General features: G+C 45.0%; 1 protein-coding gene across 6 annotated transcripts in view; it reads left to right on the forward strand.

The window, feature by feature from the left end:
* Positions 1-17,071, forward strand: part of FAM178B (family with sequence similarity 178 member B) — a 192,648-nt gene that overhangs the window by 92,884 nt on the left and 82,693 nt on the right. For all 6 annotated transcript variants that reach the window (XR_014528653.1, XM_083514191.1, XM_083514192.1 and 3 more), the window contains one exon: positions 9,682-9,787. Coding sequence is in view for 5 of the 6 variants with exons in the window: in XM_083514191.1 (XP_083370317.1) it covers positions 9,682-9,787 (106 nt within the window). In the remaining variant the exon portion in view is untranslated. The remainder of the gene's footprint in view (positions 1-9,681; positions 9,788-17,071) is intronic.

Raw genomic sequence — 17,071 nt, forward strand, 5'->3', positions numbered from 1 at the left:
GACTGTCCTCCTCTGGGTCCCTCTACCCCCCGGGGCTTCTTCCTTCCGGGATTCTTCTGACGCTGACCCGGACCCTCCTGCCTCCTTGCGCCGGGCTTTAGGACCTGGTTCCCTTTCGGGGCTGCTTACTGCGCCGCCTTCCTCTGCATTTGAACTTGGCGCGCGCGCCCAACCTTCCACTTTCCTCTTAACCGTTTCTTCGCTCCCCGATGGAGGTGTGGCCACTCCTGACTCATGCCCTCCCTCCTGTGGTGAGCTGCCAGCGCTTCCCCCCTGGCTCCCTTCCTCTTCCCTGCTTCCTGGCGGTGACGCTGGTCCCGATTTCCAGCTGCTCCCCCCTGAGTCCCCTCTGGCTCTATCTTCCTGGGGTGCCCCCCTAGACTCCCCCCTTGCCCTGGCCACTGGTGCTCCTTTCTGTGAATCCTCTGATTCACTGGAAAGACTAGGAGATCTCGGGTCGTCGTCATCACTCATCTTTTCTTCTGCCTCCTCCCCTTCGCTCTCTGTTTCCTCCCTTGCCCGTGCCTCTGCTCCTAAACCCCTGACAGTTAGTTTTTCTAATAAGGCCAATTCCCATACTGTTTGGTACCATTGGCCCATGCTTACTCCTGACAGGTCTCTCCAGTGTCTTGCTATGATGTTTCTGGCTGCTGAGAGTAGGTGGGTTATGAGTAGGTGGGTTATGGTGTGAGTGGGCATTATTATCTTGGAAAGCGTTTAGTAGGGCCAGTTCTGGGGTGACTTCTAATACTTGTTTAGTTATCTAATACTTGTTTAGTTTAGTTATTTTGCATATTTCTTGTATGATTGCTCTCCAGAAGAGTTGGATTTTAGGACATTCCCATCACATGTGGAGGTATGTGCCTGTGGCGGTGCATCCTCTCCAGCATTTTGGTGAGGTTCCTGGGCGTATTAGCACTAGTTTCCATGGTGTTAGGTACCACCTGTAAGTGAGTATCAGAGTGAGTTCTTTTCTTTTCACTGATAAGTGATTTCTTTTTGCTGTTACGGATTTAAAGAGGGGTTTAGACCACATCCTGGTCCACTGGGTGGGGTAATCTAATAGCCTATGTTGTCCTCCCATTGCTTTTTGATTACGTCTAGTGGGGTTTTGGAGCAGTATTTTGTATATTGTGGATATCATCCCTTTGCCATATCTCTTTGTTGTTAGGAGGAGGTTTTTGAAGGTTGTCAAGAGCCTAGTGGCGGCTGATTTTACTACTGAGTTATTTAAAGAGGGCATGTAATTTGGTAGTGTGTTAGCCAGGGGTACACCCTAGTTTGTCTTGTATTTCTTGTGTTGATATGGGTTTGTTGTTTTTGTAGAAGTCTGCTAGGCGGTATAAGCCTTTGGCTTGGCAGGTTTTTATCTAGAGGTTTTGTGGTGGAATAGTGGGTCCCAGGACCCACTTTTAATCCAAACATGCATTGGAGAACCCATTTCCTAATCTTTCTTACTCACTAGTCAGTACTGACCCACCAGCGGAAGACCAATGAGTTATACAACATAATTCATCCTGATTTGCTTGCAGGGTATATTTCCACAGCTTCCTCATCAATCCTAAACTTTTCAATGCATTTCTCTTGTCACTCCAAAAGGTTAAAACTTTTTTAAAAAGTGAATTTGTTGTGTAAGGATCCTTTAATCCCCTTTACACATAACTGCTGTCTCCTATTTGCCACATTCTTCTTATAGTGTCTTATGTGAGATCAGTTACAGATAGGTAGCCGTGTTGGTCTGCCATAGTCAAAACAAAAAAATTCCTTCCAGTAGCACCTCAAAGACCAACTAAGTTAGTTCTTGGTATGAGCTTTCGTGTGCATGCACACTTCTTCAGATACACTGAAACAGAAGTTGCCAGATCCTTCTATATAGTGAGAAGGTGGGGAGGGGTATTACTCAGAAAGGTGGTGGGAATGGGTGATTGGCAGATAGCTGAGATGAGCCTGTTGACGACTCTTAACGACTGCAATAGGTCTTACAGGAAAAAGCAAGGGGTGAGAAGGTGAGAAATGGCTTTGTCATGTATAATGAGATAAGAATCCAATGTCTTTGTTCAGGCCAGGTCTCTCCATGGTTTTAAGTTTGGTAATGAGTTGTAATGCTGAATTACCCATTCCCACCACCTGCCAATCACCCATTCCCACCACCTTTCTGAGTAATACCCCTCCCCACCTTCTCACTATATAGAAGGATCTGGCAACTTCTGTTTCAGTGTATCTGAAGAAGTGTGCATGCACACGAAAGCTCATACCAAGAACTAACTTAGTTGGTCTTTAAGGTGCTTATGTGAGATCAGTTGGACATTTCACACCCCAGGGTTGCCCCCTACCACAGAAACAGAAATTCAGGAAATAGCACCCAAGGAATAGGGCCACAGGATTGGACTGAGACATTTTGGCACTTGAGATTTTTTAAAAATCCAAGTTTTGTGCGAGTCCCACCAAGAGGCATGAGTGGCTGCCTAAGAGCAGGAGCACCTTGCCCTTCCTTAGCTCCACTTCATTTCCTGGGGCTTGTTCAGGAGGACCTTGTGGGGCATTGCGGCCTGGGAGGGACGAATCTGTCCATTTCTCTCTGTTGCTCCTTTTTACAGTTTGAGATCAGTTCTCCATATTTCTTCACCAGTTTCTGATTTGCCATTTTTAAAAAGTCCTAATGAATATTCATCAGCATTTTAGAACAAATTTATTCTAATGTTCATATTTTTGTGTGCAGTTTTGACTAATCCATCCATTTTTGCAAAGCATTGTTCTATGTTATTTTCATATATTTATTTTATTTATTTCATAACATTTATGTAACACTTGCTTTTAGAAAAAACACCCTCAGAAAGCTGTTTACAAAAAGAATCAAGCAATAAAATTATCAATAAAAACAGTTAAGACAGCTGTTTAAATCATTCAAAATAATTAAAAACAAAATAAGCTAAAAACAGATGAAAACACAAGTCAACATTAGGTAGATCTGCCCACATAAAAATGTTCTGAGCAGGTGGCAAATGGAGCCTGCCTGGCATCACTAGGCAGGGAGTTCCAGACTGTGGGAGCTGTCACACTCAAAGAATGTGTTCTTACAAATGCAGAATGAGTTTTAGGACTGTGTTTGTAACTGTGCCAGCTCCGCAGATCAACAAGGGCAAGTGGATATTTATGGGGGGTAAAGCCGTCTTGCAGGTGAACTGGTCCCAAACTGTGAAGGGCACACTTGCCTCTTGCACACACATCTTTGCAGCATCACAGCATTGGGAGAAATGCAAATGTCAAAGGACGGCTGTGTTGCAGTCAATGTTAGAAACTGAGATATGAAAGCTAGGAGCTAAAAGGCACCTTAAACCAATGTTATGGGTGCAACAACAGAATGTCTAGGCACGATTTTTTTAGAATACAAAACTGGAAGTGAATGAACTGCAGCTAAAATATTATGTTCATTTTCACATGGTCTAGTCCTTACCCTGCCCCCCCCCCAATATTTTTAAGAGGGTCTCTTCTTCAATCTTCAGAGAGTAGCTGGAAGTGGGCAGGCAGAAAAAGGTCCTCCTTTCCTTCCAGTCTGCAGTTTTAATCTGAAATCTTAGGCGCAGTACTGTACCCAGAGCTCAGAAACTACTTGCGCTAACGAAATTCCCTGTCACAAAATGTGCCTAGAACAATGGGAGTTTCAAAGACTGGTTTCAGTTCACATATTGTTTGGGAAAGTGCAAATTAGGTATTTTCACATCACAGTGGAATTCAAACTGTCCTGAATTTCTCTCCCCCCACCCCTCAGTTCCTAATGGTGCCTCCAGGGAGTTCTGCTACTCTGACAAGCAGGCAAAATCCGTCATCTCAGGTGATGGCTTCACCTTTGCCTAACACTTGCCATGTGCCTCTGAATCTTGACATCAGCCCAGACACTGGTCCCTCCATCTCCGGGCAGTGGAGGAGTAGCAAGACATTTGGACAGGGCTGACTCTGCCATTAGTTTTGGGTGGCAGACGCTGGGAGGGCAGCCGTGGCAACCCCATGGCTGTGCTCTTTTTGTGTGTGAGAGAGAGCTATGTATGCTATGTGCCTGTTCTGCACTCTGATAACTAGCCGGGGGGAGGGCCAAGCCACAAAACAATATAGGGTAATGATGCTGCCCTCAGATGTGATAGAGAACACTATTGCATTCAAATATCATGAAATAAGATTCAACTGCCAGGCCAGCTGGCTTCTGTACATAGAACATCGGGGTCTCCATCTTGTCCTTTGCCTCAAGCGGCAAAACTGACTTGCTCCAGCCCAGCTCTTAAAAGTGACTGAGAATCTGAGGCCACATTTTCCACTGTTCAGTAGGAAGAATTTCTGTTCTTGGCAAGCTGTTTTCCCCATCATCTTTTTCCCTCTGATTGCTTTTGTGTGTGTGTCCTTGATAACCTATTGAGTGCACAATTCCCCCCTTTGAACTAGACGTCTTGTGACCCTTTCCAAACCCTTGACCTTGGGCCCAGTGGTAGCCTCTCTGCTCCATTCTCTCAGACTGGGGGAGATTAAAGCCTCTGCACAGAGCCTGGCAGTCCAGAGGCTTCCCACCCACGGGATTAACAGGCGGGTTTGCTTTGTTAAGGCTCTATTGTTGCCAGCGCCTGGGCAGGATGCCAGGTCCCCTCCTGCTGTGTTTGGCCTTTGTGATTTGCTCTGCACCAATCCTCCTCCTCCTCCTCCTCCACCATCACCTGATCACTTTGCACCTGAGCAAGAGTGAATTGAGCTGTTTTTACATCGCAGCCAAGGGCTCATGCCATGTCTTATTCTCCCCTTTGCTCCTTTAGCTCTTGATAGCTCTGGGAGGGGAGAACCTAGCAGCTGTCACGGGGCCTTAGCTGAGCTTCTGGAGAACTGCAATCCCATGGCTGAATGAGCATAACACACAAGGCTCTGGTTCCCTTCACACCTTTCCACTTATTTACATGAGCAGAGATAGCTGAGGTCCTTTCAAAGGCTGTAGCAACATAACATTTACCTCTGTGGGAATGTGTGTGTTTGTTTGCTTTTAAGCAATTTGAGCAGAGGATGTGTGGGGAACACGCTGCTCTGGAATGGAAAATCCAGCAGCCGAGGAAGCGTTCATGGGGTTCGTCCGTTTGTTGAATGGTTTATATTGCTGTTGATTTGGTTTCTATAGAAAGAAAAATGGGGAAATAAATATTAAACTGAAATGAAAAATCCTGTTTTGTTATCATGAGGGACGGGTAAAATACTGTGTTCTCTTAAAAGATTTGACTGACTCGCATACCTGAAAAATCAAGTTTGAGGCTGCAGTCCTAACTACCTTTCCCTTTTTGTAAGTAGACATTGTTAGGAATAATAATAATAATAATAATAATAATAATAATAATAATAATAATAAAAAGCCAGGCTCAGGGCGGCAAACACCAGTAAAATTACAATAAAAACATAATAGAAAGAAACCAATTTAAAATACAGGTTAAAATGCAATTTAAAATGCAGCCTCATTTTAAAAGTAGCCCATATATAAAAACCTAAGGGGAGGGAAACATAAGGGTCAGACTGAGTCCAAACCAAAGGCCAGACAGAACAGCTCTGTCTTGCAGCCCCAGTGGAAAGATGTCAAGTCCCGCAGGGTCCTAGTCTCTTGTGACAGAGCGTTCCACCAAGTCAGGGCCATTGCTGAAAAGGCCCAGGCCCTAGTCAAGACCAATCTAACCACCTTGCGACTTGGGACCTCCAAAGTGTTGTCATTTGTGGCCCTTAAGGTCCTCCGTGGGGCTTACCATTAGCGGCGGTCCCATAGGTACGTGGGTCCTAGGCCATATAGGGCTTTAAAGGTCAAAACCAGCACCTTAAACCTGACTTTGTACTCCACTGGGAGCCAGTGCACTGGATGAATGTGAACCCATGGCAAGGACTCAGTAAGAAGCCTTGCCGCAGCATTCTGCACCCGCTGGAGTTTCTGGGTCAGCTTCAAGGGCAGCCCCGCGTAGGGCGAGTTACAATAATCAAGCCTGGAGGTGACTGTCGCATGGATCACTGTGGCCAGATCAGGGCGAGAAAGGCTTAATACGGCGGAGATGAAAAAAATGCCACCTTTGTTGTGGCTGCAACCTGCGCCTCCATTGAAAGGGTGGTGTCAAAGGTTACACCCAAGCTCTTGACAGAAGGCGCTGGCACTAACTGATCCCCCGTAAGAGATGGGAGTTGGCCCCCCAATCCCATGTCGTCCTGACCCAGAGGACCTCTGTCTTTGAAGGATTTAACTTCAACCGGGTCCCACGCAGCCATCCAGCCACAGCTTCCAAGCATCTGGTCAGTGTGTCTGGGGCTGAGTCAGGGCGGCCGTCCATCAACAGATTAAGCTGGGTGTCATCAGCATATGGATGACAACCCAAACCAAAACTCCGAAAAGTCTGGACAAGGGGGCGCATAAAGATATTGAAAAGCATCGGAGAAAGGATTGTGCCCCGCGGGACTCCACACACCAAGGAGTGCTGTGGCAGCAACTCCTTCCCTAGCGCCACCCTCTGTCCCCGACCTGAGATAAAGGAGCGCAGCCATTGTTGGACTGTGCCCTGAATCCCCATGTCGGCAAGGCGGTGGTCCAAAAGATCATGATTGACCATGTTGAAGGCTGCCGACAGATCTAAGAGAATCAGCAGTCCCGACCCGCCTCGATCCAGGGGTCTACGGAGATAATCTGTTAGGGTGACCAAAGCTGTCTCGGTCCCGTAACCAGGGTGAAAGCTGGACTGAAATGGATCCAGAGCCGATGTCTCATCCACAAACCTGCCAAGCTGTTCGGCAACCGCTCTCTCAATTACCTTACCCAGGTTCAGAAGATTCGAAACTGGGTGGTAATTGGATAGATCTAAAGGATCTAGAGATGTTTTCTTTAAGAGCAGATGTACCACTGCTTCCTTCAACTCCCCTAGGAAAGTCCCCGTGCCAAGGGACTGATTAATGATCTCACCCAGGGAGACCCGTACCTCGTCTGGACACGCTCTAATCAGCCAGGACAGGAACAGGTCAAGGGGGCAAGTGGTGGGCCTTCCAGCTCGGAGGAATCTGTCCACATTGGCAGGGAGTATCTGGTCAAAAATGGTCCAAACCTGGACCCGAGGACAGTCAAGGGGCCTCCAGTTCTGTTACTGTATCCAAATTGGCAGGGAGGTCATGGCGGAGCAGCAAGACTTTCTCTGCCAAAAAGCTCGCAAATTATGCTGTGAGCCACTAAAAGTCCCCTGTGTGGAGTTTCATAACCTGCAACTCGCAGTCCATTCTCCCTTGTGTCAAGGGCTGGATGATGTCATGGATGCTGTGATGAAACAGAGACGTCTTCCCAGTTATGGTTGGCAGAGTAGATAAATTGCAGCTAGGAAGCCAAATCTTGAAATTTTATTTTCTGAAATTAGAATAGAACAGTGTCCAAACACTTGTTAAACTATTCAAAAGCTTTTACCTGTATAACATATAGCTAAAGAAGATATATGCAAAGTATTTACATTCACATGCTTATCCAAGCATGGGCTTGGTTTTTCTTAGTTGAAGATTACAGCTTCTTCCTTAAACATTCAAACAAGTGGTGTCTTTCTCTCTTTCCAGTCCTTGCTCTCAGCCTTCTGCTCATGACCCAGCTTGGCCACGCAGCTCCTTCTGAGAGGTTTCCCCATTCTCCTTCCTGCTTCTTTGGGAGAACATCAACTTCTGTGCATCAACTTCACATGCATTCATCCAGAAACATGAGCACTCCTCTCCTCTATTGCATCTTATTCCGTGTTCATGGAGATGCCACCATTACAGCCAAGTCACTCACCCACCAAACAAAATGGATAATGAGATACCTCCCATGTGACTAGAGTTAACCAATCACACAAGAGTTGCTGGGGAACATTCCAGAATTAGACGCACAGAGTATGCATAAGAAACACTGTGCAGCCCTAGTTATATTGTCACTGCGTGAATGTGGCTGGTGCAGACAGGAAAGTGGAGGGCCATTTTTATGTCAAATTTGCAAAATTCCCTGTTATTACATACCCTCCAACATATCTCTGATGAAAATAGGGAAGTCCAATTCCATAATGATAATTTAGCTATGTCACAGGCAGACAGATTCTACCTTTCAGCCAAAGTTGAGTTTAGATTCGTATTGCCTACACATTTAAGCCTCGTGTGAAAATGCCTGTGCTTTGTAATAAAGAAAGAGTTAAAGATGGTGCTGCTGTGTGTCATCCCCCCCCCCCAAGGAAATTCAAGAACAGTGCTTGTTTTTATGAGATTTCTCATCAACAGGATGGCAAGAGTTAAAAATGTGGTATTAAGAAACGGGAGAACTTTCTTTCATCCTGATTAAATTATACAGTCTTCAATGTAGGTCAGACTTTTGAGCTAAAAGCATTCTAATAATAAAAAGAGGCATTTTTTAAAATCACTTTCGGTTATGAAGAAGAGGAAGAAATAAATAAAAGAGAATAAAAGGCGGGTGGAATCAGAGCTGCCGTCTGATCCTGCATGTTCAGTTTCAGCCCAGAGCAATCTGAGATGGCTGAGAAATTGAGCCTTGAAATTGAAGGTTTCTAATGGGAACGAAGGATGGGAGCTGAGAAGTGAGGTTTCCCCCCCCCCCCCAAGTTAGATTTGCTGAGCAGAAATCTGGAGCAGAGTGTGAAATCGCCTTTTGCTCCACGTTGCCATGATGAAAGTGTGTGTTGGAAGCCCTCCACTCCCTGGGTTAGAATGAAGTTATTTCTCAAAACAGCAGCTGGCAACATGCCAGACTCAAGTGGTTTCGTGTGGGGAGGGGAGAGGAGGGGGAGAGTCTGAAAAAGCACAGTTATTCCAGCTCCGTCCAGTTGAGTTTACTCAGTCCCCATGGAAAGAAAGAGTTGCAACCAGTGCTTTTTTGTGACGGTCCTCACTGGTATGGAGAATAGTCACCTGTTCTTTTTTATTTTTTGCTGTCCAAGACCAGCCATTTTGTGTTGACACCTGCAGCACTTTTATCAAGTAAGTTATCAGTAGTGGCACCCAATTTGTTACCAAATGTTGTGTTGGGGGATGGGCAGTACCTCTGGTGTGGGACACATCATGCTCCTCTTGGGGTAGTTCTTCCACCTTTGGTCCGCACCCTGCGCTCGGCTCTCATCTTTGGAAACAATTTTCAGATTGTTCCCATGCTTAATGGTTGCAAACTGTACTGGTGAATGATCATTTTTTTAGACTAGAAAAGATAAAGAATGATCTATGGTCACCAATGTCCCAAGATCAGTTTTCTGAACAAAGCATTCTCTGCATAGAGAATGGTAAACTGTGACTTATGGATTTTAATGATATAATTGATGTTTGCATCCAAAAGAGCTTGAAAGAAACTGTTCTGTATATAATGTAATGTTATAATAACATACCTATGATTCTCCTATGAATGTTCTGTGTTAATGTGTTCATTAATCTCATACTTTTGTAAACTTATTAAAGGTTATACATTTATAAACAATCTTTTTATCCATGCTAAATTTTAAACAATGTTCTGCCTTCATTGCGTGGATAAATAAGAGAGTGAGGTTTCATTTCTCGTGATCAGATGCTGTTCAGTTTGGCATTCCCAAGGTCTACAGCCTCGGGACTCCAGGCCTGGTGCTATAGCATCCAGGGTTGCCCTTGGTCTCCCCCTGCTGACCTCCTCCTTGTTCCTCTTGCCTCAAGGGTTTCTGAACACCTTCCTGGCTCCACAGACACCGAGAGCGAGAGCCTTCCCGAGGGAGCATCTTGGCAGCTCACCTTGACATCAGTGCTTGGAGATATATTTAAGGTAAGCGTCAAGCAAAACACCCGGAGCATCCAGACATAGCTACTCCCAGCTGTCGACCCAGCATGAAAACATGCCCACTGCATTTTGGGCACATGTCCCAATCTCTTCCTCCAGACTGAATTTAGGAGAAGCCTGTTTTTCCAGTCTGCAATGGAAACTGGATTTGTACAGGGTGGGTTGGCAGGCCCTGGTGCCAGCACTCTTCTCAGAGCAGTTTTTCTGGGGTTAAAAAAGCTGTTTGGTTTTTAAAACAAACAAACAAACAAACCACCAAAGAAGAGTTTCATGCAGGGTACTCACAGAGGGGGGATGGGGGATAAAACAAACAGCTTGTCTGAATCATGGGGAGACAGGCGCAGTGGAAGTGGTGGTCATGGTTTGATTTGAAGGCTGTACATGTGAGGAGTGAAGGTAACACAACTCACCGGCAGCATCAAAACCTACACCTGCTCCTGACTTCCGGGGAGGTGCCTCCGGCAATGGCTGGATTCCTCTGACCGGGAGGAATCAGCTCCGTGGAAATCTGGGTCTGGCCGCCACGGCGAAGTCGGAGACCCGTTACAAATCACAGAAGCCTGTGAGCGTGGGATTCGGCGGGCACCTTTTGCGCCTCCCCCACTCGCGGGGAAACCCGGTTTTGTGGATCCGGAGCCACGTGGGGTGAGTGGCGCGGTGCTTCGAATCATCTGCTTCTTTCACGGAGCGAAGCCGCATAGCTGTTGTCAGAAGCGCTGACTTTTTCCTGTGGACAATTTGACTCTAAAGTAACTACCCGTGAGTAGAGCTTAATCGGGAAAATTGGATTTTTAAAATGTCTAATTTGGCATCGAAACGGGGAAGGTTCAATACAGGAAGTCTGCCTTCCCCTTTTGTAAATAGTCTGAAGCAATTGAGGCTGCAAGCTGAAGTCTTGGAAAGCCTTTTGTAAAAGACTAAATTTTCATAAGTAAAGAATACAATCCCCCCCTTGGAGGCAGGAGAAGAGGGGGGGGAGTTGTGGACTGAGTTTGCCTGCGGAAGAGACCAAGAGAGGTAAAATACCGCCGCTCGGACCCTGGGAACGGGCTGCTAGTAGGTCCAACGTTTGGTGGGATGTTTATTGACAGCATTTGGATCGTTCATTGACAGTTAGCATAAGAGAAGATACATTGTTTCTACTGTCTCCAGCAGTGAAAGTAACTGAAAATTGAAACTAGTTTTGGGTTGTTTGAACAGTGCTTACAAGAGGATATTATTTATCAATACAAATAGAAACTGTTTCCCTCTAGTGGAAGTTCTTGAAACTGGCGGCTATATAAGATTCTGGGCTGGGAAATTTCCAGCTGTAAGATAAAAATCGTGAGACTGTGAGACTGACCTTGAATCTATTGAGTGTTATGGCAGATGGGAAAGACGGAATGTCGCCAGAAGAGGCCTTAGCGGTTGTATTAGTGAAAATAAATGACTCGCTGGAACAGCTTCATAAGAAAACAGATGTGATAAATATGAAAGTGGATGCTGTAAATATTAAAATTGATTTGATGGCAGAAAGTTTAAATAACCTGGGACAAAAGGTGAATACCAATACAGAAACCACCCAGAAATTGATACAGGAATCTATCCTGATACGGCAAACTGCGGATGAAGTTAAGGAGGAAACCCTTGCTGCTGAAGTTAAAGTAATTCAACTGGAGAGAGTCCCATCCATACAAGGACAACTTGAGGAATACAAGCTGACACTGGTTATGACTGAACTTAAAGAGAAACAGATGAAATTGAGGATCAGAGCCCTACCTGAGGAAAAGAAAAGCTTGATAGAGTTTCAGAAGGAGATAGGACTAACTTTGGTTGAGAAAGAGAGGTATTTGGGGGTTAGTATGACCGCCAGAAATGTGAATCTATTCAAGGGCAACTGTGAAGGACGTTGGCCTGAAGGGAAGGGGGATTTGGAAATAAGGTCAAACCGGAAGTTGTTATTGCTGGGCCGAATTGCTGTGGTGGGGACGAGGGTGGCTGTGATGTCGGGGATGTCGCTTTTGTTTCAAACATTGCAAGCTTTAGATGGGAGGGATTGTCTCAGGAGGTGGCAGAGGGACGTCTCTAGATTTGTTTGGCAGGGCAGGAAGCCTCGAGTAAAATTTAAGATATTAACGGATGCTAAAGAAGGAGGTGGACTTGCCCTGCCAGACCCCTAAATTTTGTTATGAATCATCTGTTTTTTGCTGGCTGAGAGAATTAGCAGAATCCGAGACCAGGGAGAAGAGCTGGTGGAAAAAGACTGGAAGTTTAAAGACTATTTATAGAAATATTGCAAAATTAATGAATGTTAGAACAAAGTTGGAATGAAGTTATATGGCTTTAGCAGAAATGTTATAAGGAATTAAGTATAAATAGATTAATAGAGCATTAAAGGGAACAAAATAAGGTTAGAATGTCTTAAGATAATTATAGGATAGAAAACAGAGGAAGATGGAAAGGAATTGCTGAAATAATTAATTGATGTGGAATACAAAAAGGGAGGTGTGAGGAAGTCGTGGAAATAAGCAAATGAAAAGATATGACATTGAAATTGTTTAATGTGTTGTAAATGGTCTTTGTTTTGTTTTATTTGTTTTATGTGTTAGTGTTTTGTAGTGTTTTTGTATTGTATTGTGTTGTTTTTCTTTTTTTTCTTTTTTCTTTTTTGTTTGTAGTGTTTAAATATTTGGAAACTCAATAAATATTATTTTTTAAAAAACAAAAACCTACACCTGCTCCTGTGTCTGTTCATATGCAACCACCATTTTCTGGCTGAGACACAAGGGGTTTAGATTATCTAAAGCAGGTTCTGGAAACTAACATTACCCATGATCTGCTGGGAGGCCCAGAATGTGATAGGTTCCAGAAAGCCTTTTTTGTCAAAGACAAGCCATGTGACTGCCCCAGATTCTGGATGAGGAGGCCCTATTTAATAGCAAAGACCCAAAGCCTAGGCGCCCTCAACATGTTTTGGAGTGCAACTCCTGTCAGCCCTGACCATTGGCTGAAACTGTTGGGCATTGTAGTCCAAAACATCTGGAGGGCACCAGGTTGGGGAAGACTGAGCTAGGCCTGGAAATAAGGTTTTGACTGGCATTTACTGTATTTCCACAATTTGGTTCTGATGTTAGGTAATCTGGTTTCATTCACCTTGTGTGTGGATTAGCTCCTCTTGCCTCCCTGCAATGGCCTGCTCCTCTGCCTGACATCCTCCTAATCCGCTATTGTCACACACCACAATCATCTCTGTGGCAGCTAATTGTGATGCCCCTACCCAGGGGATTAGGATTTTCAAGTGGTGATGGGGGAAAGCACTGCTGAAACCATCACAACCTTAAAGTGTCAGAGCTATTTGTTACACAGAAGCATTCCTGGTGTGACAGCGTGAGCCCAGAAATCTGATGTGCCAAGAAAAATGCTTGCAACAAGGACCAATTTTCCATGCTTTGTGTGACATACTGCTCAGAAACAGGGCTTGGTTAAAAACTTTTAAAAGTGAGCTGCTGAATCAAATGCAAGGGCTGTGAAGCAGGGTGACATTCCATGGATGCAATTTTTCTTGTTGCTATGAAACTGTGACAGCAGCGCAGTTACATTCGCAGAAAACTGCAACTGATGTGCTAGGTTTCTTTTGCAGGGGGGGTGGATAACATTTTTCCAGGGACAAAGATGTGGTTTGATAGCTAGGAAGAACATAACACCTTGCAACACAAACACCGTCTTCAGGGAAAGGCATCATTCCTCTACACCATCAAAGGCTCTGGATGTTGGAATTATGATAAATTATGCAAAACAAGCTGGTATGTGTGGGCTTTCCCAATCTGAATCATTTAGATTGGGAATTTGAGCATGCTTTTGTGCAGAGTTTTAAGACCTGCTTGGCCGCAGAGCATCCATGGCCAGCATAAGGGGAAAGAATCACCGTATTCTGTCTCCTGCAACAGACAAGCAGTCATGCCTGGGCACAAAGAGCCTGCCCCTTCCTGGGGGCTCTAAATGGAAAGCTGCACAGAAACCGCTCTTCCTTTAGTCTGGCCTTGCGGAGGTGAAAATGGGTCAATAACTGGCATGGCCAATGCTGACACTTAGCTAAGCCAGACAGCTGCTTGTTTGACGATCCTATGGGACAAACCCTTAATCCACCCTTCCTCCTGTGGCTGTTCTGGCTCTTGGGACTGAAGTAAGGAGGACGTCCTAAGGTTTACACTAGTAAAGGAGCAGCATGTTCTTTCAGTGGGGGGAGCATCTGTCTTCCCCAGGCAAGAGATGAAGACACAGAGCAGGTCTCTGGTTCAGGCTCCTCCATCGCCAGGTCATACAGTCCCCCAACTAAATAGCTCCTGGAGCTCCTCAGATTTACTGTTGAACACTTCAGATATGCTGGACAGGTATTGCTTTTTGCATCAGAGGGGAAACCAAGTCACAGAGCGGGTGTTAATCTGCTTGAGAATTGGCATTAATGAAATGCAAGAACAGGGGTCAGCAGACTTTTTCAGCAGGGGGCCGGTCCACTGACCCTCAGACCTTGTGGGGGGGCCGGTCTATATTTTGGAGGGGGGGGAATGAACAAATTCCTATGCCCCACAAATAACCCAGAGATGCATTTTAAATAAAAGGACACATTCTACTCATGTAAAAACACACTGATTCCCAGACCGTCCATCGGCCGGACTGAGAAGGCAATTGGGCTGGATCTGGCCCACGGGCCTTAGTTTGCCTACCCCTGTGCTAGAACCTGGATTGCCCCATGGTCCACCACTTCCTTCTGTAACTACTTAGACCAACAACTTAATTCCCCGACTTGAATAATTCAGCAAGATACTGCTTTGGATTTCCATCATAGAATCATAGAATCATAGAGTTGGAAGAGACCACAAGGGCCATCGAGTCCAACCCCCTGCCAAGCAGGAAACACCATCAGAGCACTCCTGACATATGGTTGTCAAGCCTCTGCTTAAAGACCTCCAAAGAAGGAGACTCCACCACACTCCTTGCCAGCAAATTCCACTGTCAAACAGCTCTTACTGTCAGGAAGTTCTTCCTAATGTTTAGGTGGAATCTTCTTTCTTGTAGTTTGGATCCATTGCTCTGTGTCCGCTTCTCTGGAGCAGCAGAAAACAACCTTTCTCCCTCCTCCATGTGACATCCTTTTATATATTTGAACATGGCTATCATATCACCCCTTAACCTCCTCTTCTCCAGGCTAAACATGCCCAGCTCCCTTAGCCGTTCCTCATAAGGCATCGTTTCCAGGCCTTTGACCATTTTGGTTGCCCTCCTCTGGACACGTTCCAGTTTGTCAGTGTCCTTCTTGAATTGTGGTGCCCAGAACTGGACACAGTACTCCAGGTGAGGTCTGACCAGAGCAGAATACAGTGGCACTATTACGTCCCTTGATCTAGATGCTATACTCCTATTGATGCAGCCCAGAATTGCATTGGCTTTTTTAGCTGCCGCGTCACACTGTTGGCTCATGTCAAGTTTGTGGTCAACCAAGACTCCTAGATCCTTTTCACAAGTACTGCTTTCTTCTTGGCCAGTTCCACTGCAGCCTTCAGCACAGAGACGTTGGCTGCCTCTTGTTACCTCTGCTCCTCCTCAGCAAGGGAGAGAACTACCAGTTCTTTCTCCTTGTATTATGCCTCTGATTCTCTTCTCCTGCCAGAGGACACATTCAGATAGACGGCAGCTTAAGCTTTACTGCAATCGTCTGTGATCAACATTTCTCAATGCTTGTCATACATGTATGACATGCATGTCATGCATACTGTCTGTCTCCAATGCTACCAGCCAGCCTGAGTCATGTAGATGGTCTCAGTCTTTGCAATCAGAGCAGGTAACTGGGGTTAGCAGAATGTTGAGTTCAGGCTGGAGGCAAGGCTGGTCTGGTCCAGGTCAGAGTTAAAGCAGAAATAGATCCAGGGGCGTAAGGCCTGCTTCCAGACAGGATAATTAACTACAAACTCCAAAATTTTGGATCCCCTCCAAACCTGTGCCAAAGTTTTGTAGTTGCTTTGCAGCATTTTTCAAGAAAAACCCCACGTTTTGCACCACCTCACAAATTGAGTAATTGACACATCAAACATAAGGTCAGTGGTTAACACCCCAAAATCCAACATTGTCTGATTTACTCCAAACCGGTGCCAAAGTTTGGCAACAGTTTGGCAGCATTTTGCAGTGAAAACCCCCTGCTTTGCAGTGCCCCACACACTAATTGCTCCTCAAACCTAGGGTTAAAGCTATCGCCTCAAAACCCAATAAATAGCCTGTTTATTGAGCATTCATCCTGATTTCCTTGCACAAAGTTTCATGGAGGTTAGATAACACCTGCTATTTATCCTACACTTTCCAGTGCATTTTCCTAGAATCATAGAATCATAGAATCATAGAGTTGGAAGAGACCACAAGGGCCATCGAGTCCAACCCCCTGCCAACCTCCTGTTACTTTCCTTACAGCAAAAGCCCTTATTTTTGGAGGGGGGCAGTTTTGCTGCTATTCCTGTGTTTGCAATTTGTTTTACCTGTTTTTAATACTGAAATTAAAATTGTGACCTGCCCTGAGACCTGCTGGTGAAGGATGCAATATAAAATAATAAACAAACAAACAACAATAATATTAATAATACCACCATATAAAGGTGCAACTAACCTTTTGTTGCACCGCCCCCTACGCCCATCCCCACTAGCATTCGGCACCCCAAAAAGAATGGTTAAATACCCCTCAACAAACCATACCTGTTAATCTTAATGATAGTATGTGATCGTATCTGATGTCAGAACAACATAGTCATATATACAGAACAACAAGCAATATAGGCTGCCATTGTAAAACAAATAAGGCTGAAATGCAATGTATTTTCTGGACTTGTCCAAAAATAAAGAAATTCTGTTGGGCGATGATAAAAGAAATAGAAACAGTCACAGGGTACAGTGGTACCTTGGGTTAAGAACTTAATTCGTTCTGGAGGTCCATTCTTAACCTGAAATTGTTCTTAACCTGAAGCACCATTTTAGCTTATGGAGCCTTCAGCTGATTTCTGTTCTCATCCTGAAGCAAAGTTCTTAACCCAAGGTACTATTTCTGGGTTAGCGGAGTCTGTAACCTGAAGCGTCTGTAACCCGAGGTACCACTGCATACACTTTTAGTAGATCCATTGGTTATCCTTTGTGGATATATTAAAGACCATGTTATAACAGATGATAAAAGACTGGTTTTTAGTTTATTATGCATATGCTCATATAACCATAAGTCATAATTGGGGGGAAATAAGGACCCCTTTGTTGGAT

The sequence above is a fragment of the Podarcis liolepis genome, assembly GCF_965112155.1.
Source record: "Podarcis liolepis genome assembly, chromosome: 7".
Classification (NCBI taxonomy): domain Eukaryota; kingdom Metazoa; phylum Chordata; class Lepidosauria; order Squamata; family Lacertidae; genus Podarcis; species Podarcis liolepis.